Source organism: Ranitomeya variabilis, chromosome 2 (assembly GCF_051348905.1).
Source record: "Ranitomeya variabilis isolate aRanVar5 chromosome 2, aRanVar5.hap1, whole genome shotgun sequence".
Classification (NCBI taxonomy): Eukaryota; Metazoa; Chordata; class Amphibia; order Anura; family Dendrobatidae; genus Ranitomeya; species Ranitomeya variabilis.
Window position 1 is genome coordinate 784,854,673 of NC_135233.1, and position 3,850 is coordinate 784,858,522.

The 3,850-nt window shown below is 47.5% G+C and overlaps 1 protein-coding gene across 1 annotated transcript; it reads right to left on the minus strand.

The window, feature by feature from the left end:
• Positions 1 to 1,041: 1,041 nt before the first annotated feature.
• TPBG (trophoblast glycoprotein) lies at positions 1,042 to 3,616 on the minus strand. The gene is made up of 2 exons (XM_077289818.1): positions 3,319 to 3,616; positions 1,042 to 3,035 (listed from the first exon to the last, which is right to left on the minus strand). The coding sequence occupies exon 2, from the start codon at positions 2,905 to 2,907 to the stop codon at positions 1,708 to 1,710; it is 1,200 nt and encodes a 399-aa protein (XP_077145933.1). The 5' UTR covers positions 2,908 to 3,035; positions 3,319 to 3,616; the 3' UTR covers positions 1,042 to 1,707.
• Positions 3,617 to 3,850: the final 234 nt, after the last annotated feature.

The window sequence follows — 3,850 nt, forward strand, 5'->3', positions numbered from 1 at the left end:
TAATTGGAAGCAAACAGAATAGCCCCCGGGGGATCCAAGAGATATTTAATGTATCCATCAGACTGCACAAGGCTCAAAAAGTTCAGGCACAGCCTTAACCCCATTAAAGGGGGGATATCACATTACAATACACACAGTGCTTTCATCCTCAATTGTCCCATAGCCCTAGCACTTAGATGGGATTAATACTCCAGGGTAGGCATGAAAAACTGCTGAGATTACCTTCTCCATGTATAACAAAAGAATGTAATTACTGGCTTTGGTTGTCTTGACCAGAAAATCTACCACTACTAAAGACACAATTTATATGTTGATGACCAACATCAACTTACCATTTTAATTCACAAAAGACGAGAGATTATTTGAGAATTATTCCATTATTGTGTATGAAAATTAAACATTTCCTAGTAAACCTCTAAAACCCAAGATTAAACTTTAAAATTCACATCTGCATAGAAAGATCGGCACATTTTTTTTTTCATTCTATTCACGTTAAATCAAGCAAAAAATGTTGGCAAATATCAGCTAAAAAGGTTTCATTTGTCCTTGATGTCAAAGGACCAGCTCAAAGTATGGAAAAAAAATGCTTTAAAAAGCTCCAGAGCAGCAGTAATACATGAGGCATCCGGGCAGGCTATTCACTGGACAGGATGACAGACCCCTCTGATAATTACTGGAAGAGATAAATGCTTGCATTGCCCCCCTGCCCCACTATAGAACTGAACATTCCCATGCAAGCACTGGGCACACATAAAGGGTTAACAGAACACGGTATGATTCAGCCTACTGCTATTACATACTCCCATTTTACTATTTGGCTTTGAACAGTTTACAGATATTTCAGGTCAATGCATGTTCAAGCACACATTAGCAAATTGGCATCATAAAAAAATACAAGATATATTTCATACAGCGCAAAAACATAAGTTTTATCCTGTCCTTCTCCTGACAATAAAGCAAACATTGTATCACTCTCACTTGCTGTACAAAACCCCATGGAGGACATGGCAGATCGTTTGGCAGAAACCATCCACACACTGATTATTTTAATATATTCTTTATTGAGTCTTGAGTTATTAAAATCAGGCGCAGTTTATAGAAATTCGGGTCTGATATAAACTGCATCTCTCTCTTTTTTACAAAAAACAGTGCAAAAGTGTTACTGTCGATGTTTTCCAATTAAGGAGATCAAATAATTACCAAAAAATAAAAGAAATATTGTACATGCTGCTGTATAAGTCCTCATGTTATACATGCAAAGAATTGGAACTTTGGAAGCATTCTCACAACCTGGTATAAAAGAAAGAGAAAAAAAAACTGAAAGTTGAGGCAGTTATTGTTGACTGGTATCTGGATTGGCAATGGGTGGTACCAAAAAAAACAGGAAACCAACGGAAGGATAAAAAGCAAAGTATGTGGCTCTGCTAACGTCTTGTACAATAACTGTCATTTTTTATAGGAATGGATTCCTTATGGATGTTGAGCATGCGAAGTCCAGACTACAGTACAGAGAAAACTCGAATGCAGCAATAAATTCACAGTCAGATGGAGCATTCAGGAGCCCTGCACGGAGGGGGGAGACGTTGGATTCTGCTTCTCCAGCAGGGAATGAGGAGAGCAAGCGCAGGGTTAAATGCATCATCTGTACATTAAGTTCATGCATAGATAAAGTGTTGCACTGGTCCAAAAAAAATATATAGATGTTTTTTATACATCAGAGTTTGTGCTCAAGTTTGTCAGTCTGGGATCGGCGTTGATCTCGTATCTGTAGTGATAGCCCTCCATGTGATCCCTGCAGGCATCTCGGATGTTGTATATCCACTTTTTAATACCTTTCCTGTTTAGATACAGGACAAGCAGGAAGATGACTCCGATGAGGGCCAGCACTATACCCAGAAACACGTAGGAGGTCTGTAAGCTGGTGTCCACTATAAATGGCGGGCACTCCAGGTCAGAAACTTTGACAGAAAGCAACGAGACGTTCTGCATCTTCTCTGGGTCGGAGCAAAGCAAACTGGAAGAGTCCTTGACTATCGTGGTGTCCTTGAGCCAAGTGAGAAACGGCTCGATTTCACAGTCACAGACCCAGCTGTTGTCACCGAGAAACACCGACAGACCGGGTTGGCTGGAGAAATCGAGAAGTGTTGTGTTTTTCAGGTTTTTTAAAAAGTTTTGCCTCAGATCTAACGTCTCCAGGCTTTCGAGGTGGGTGAAAATTCCAGATCGGAAGCTGACCAGAGTGTTGTTGCTCAGGTCAAGGTGTTTGAGGCTGGGCAACGAGCTGAACATGCCGGTTGGTAAGTACATGAGGTTGTTCCCGCTCAGGTCTAGCTTTTGGAGGTTTCTTAAGGAGCCGTTGTGCAAGGCACCAGCCATGAAGAAGATCATGGACTCGTTGTAGAGAGAACTGCTGAGATGGAGCTCCAGGAGAGGACTGCTAAGGTCACCACCAACCTGGAACGCCAGGTCGCTGACATAAGCCAGCTTATTGTTACTCAGATCCAGATGTCTCAGAGCCGGCAGGTTCCTGAAGGTATGCCTGCCCAAATCTTCAAGCTGGTTATTACTGAGACCAAGATTGCTCAGATTTGTTAGGACTTCATTAAAGGAGGTCTCCTGCAAAGTTCTTATGTTGTTGTATGTGATGAAGAGGTTCTTCACGTAGGCGGGAATATTTCTGGGCACCTCATGTAGGGTCTTGTTCACACATTTCACAGTCCGGGCTATGTCCGAGCACTCACATGACAGGGGACATGGCGTCTGTTCGGACTGTGCCCATACGCTGCCCACCAGATGTACAACCACCAGGACCAGTAACAGCGACCCCTTCACAACTCTGCCATCGCCACCCGGTCCAGACCCCGTCCTCCAGAGTCCAGATAACAAGGGCACAGGAGAGGAAGCCATCGCCCCTGTTGTTGTCTTCTCACCCCAGGGCTCCCCTTTAATGAGGGCGTCCGTCCTCGTTGTTCTTCCCGGCGTGTGGCGAGCGGAGCGGTCCTCCTGGTGCCAGCGTCTTCTCCGGATGATCCCACCTGAAGTAAACAGACAAGAGTCAGACATGGCAGCGAGCTCCTGACCCCACCGGTAACCATGGCCGCCCTACAGCCTGGGGTCACCTCAAGCCCTTCACCATCCTCACCAATTAACCCCTTCTCCCCAGCTGACTAATGCACACCCCGGAGAAGTGACTGGAGCGGCCACCGGGATGTGCCCCAACTCCACACAAGTGTGCACACAACTTCTCGCCGCTCTCAGACTCTTCCCCCATCACTCCGCTCCCGCCCTGCCCGCGCTGCGCCTTCTCTGCCACTTTACCTGGAGTCGTCCCTTGTTTATCCACAATTCCTGGCGCTGGTCTCTCGGCAGCGACTCCTCCACATCCAGCCGCTCACACCAGCCTCTCACTCCGAACTCCTGCTGCTCCCCGGTCCTGCCTCTCCGGGAGGTACCACCAGCTGTAGGGGGGATGGAAAAGAGCGGCTGCAGAGCACCGGTTCTCTAGAGATGCGCTCCTCCACCTGCTCAGCGCGCTGCCTATATGACACATCGGGTCCTGGTGGCACAGGAGAGCGCGACTCCTCCACAGCTAGCTTCATAAAGCGGCGCGCGCGGCATGAGAACACCCCTCCGAGGAATGGGAGCGTCCTGCGCCCGGCCCCGCCCCTCCGCCTTGTACTGGCTGCTGGAGATAGAACAGATGAATGTGCAGAGCAGAGCTGGTTGCCGAGCAGCGCAGTCACTGGGACCGGCCACTAATCCTCCCTCTAAACTTTGCTTCTTAGCTGCAGGGAGCAGGCACTGCTGGGGTCCGTGTCCTGGGAGCTGGGGGTTCGTGTCCAGGGAGCTG

What these genes read in the sequence shown, in the direction of transcription:
- TPBG (XM_077289818.1), bottom strand. Translation starts at nt 2,907, where the DNA reads ATGGCTTCCTCTCCTGTGCCCTTGTTATCTGGACTCTGGAGGACGGGG.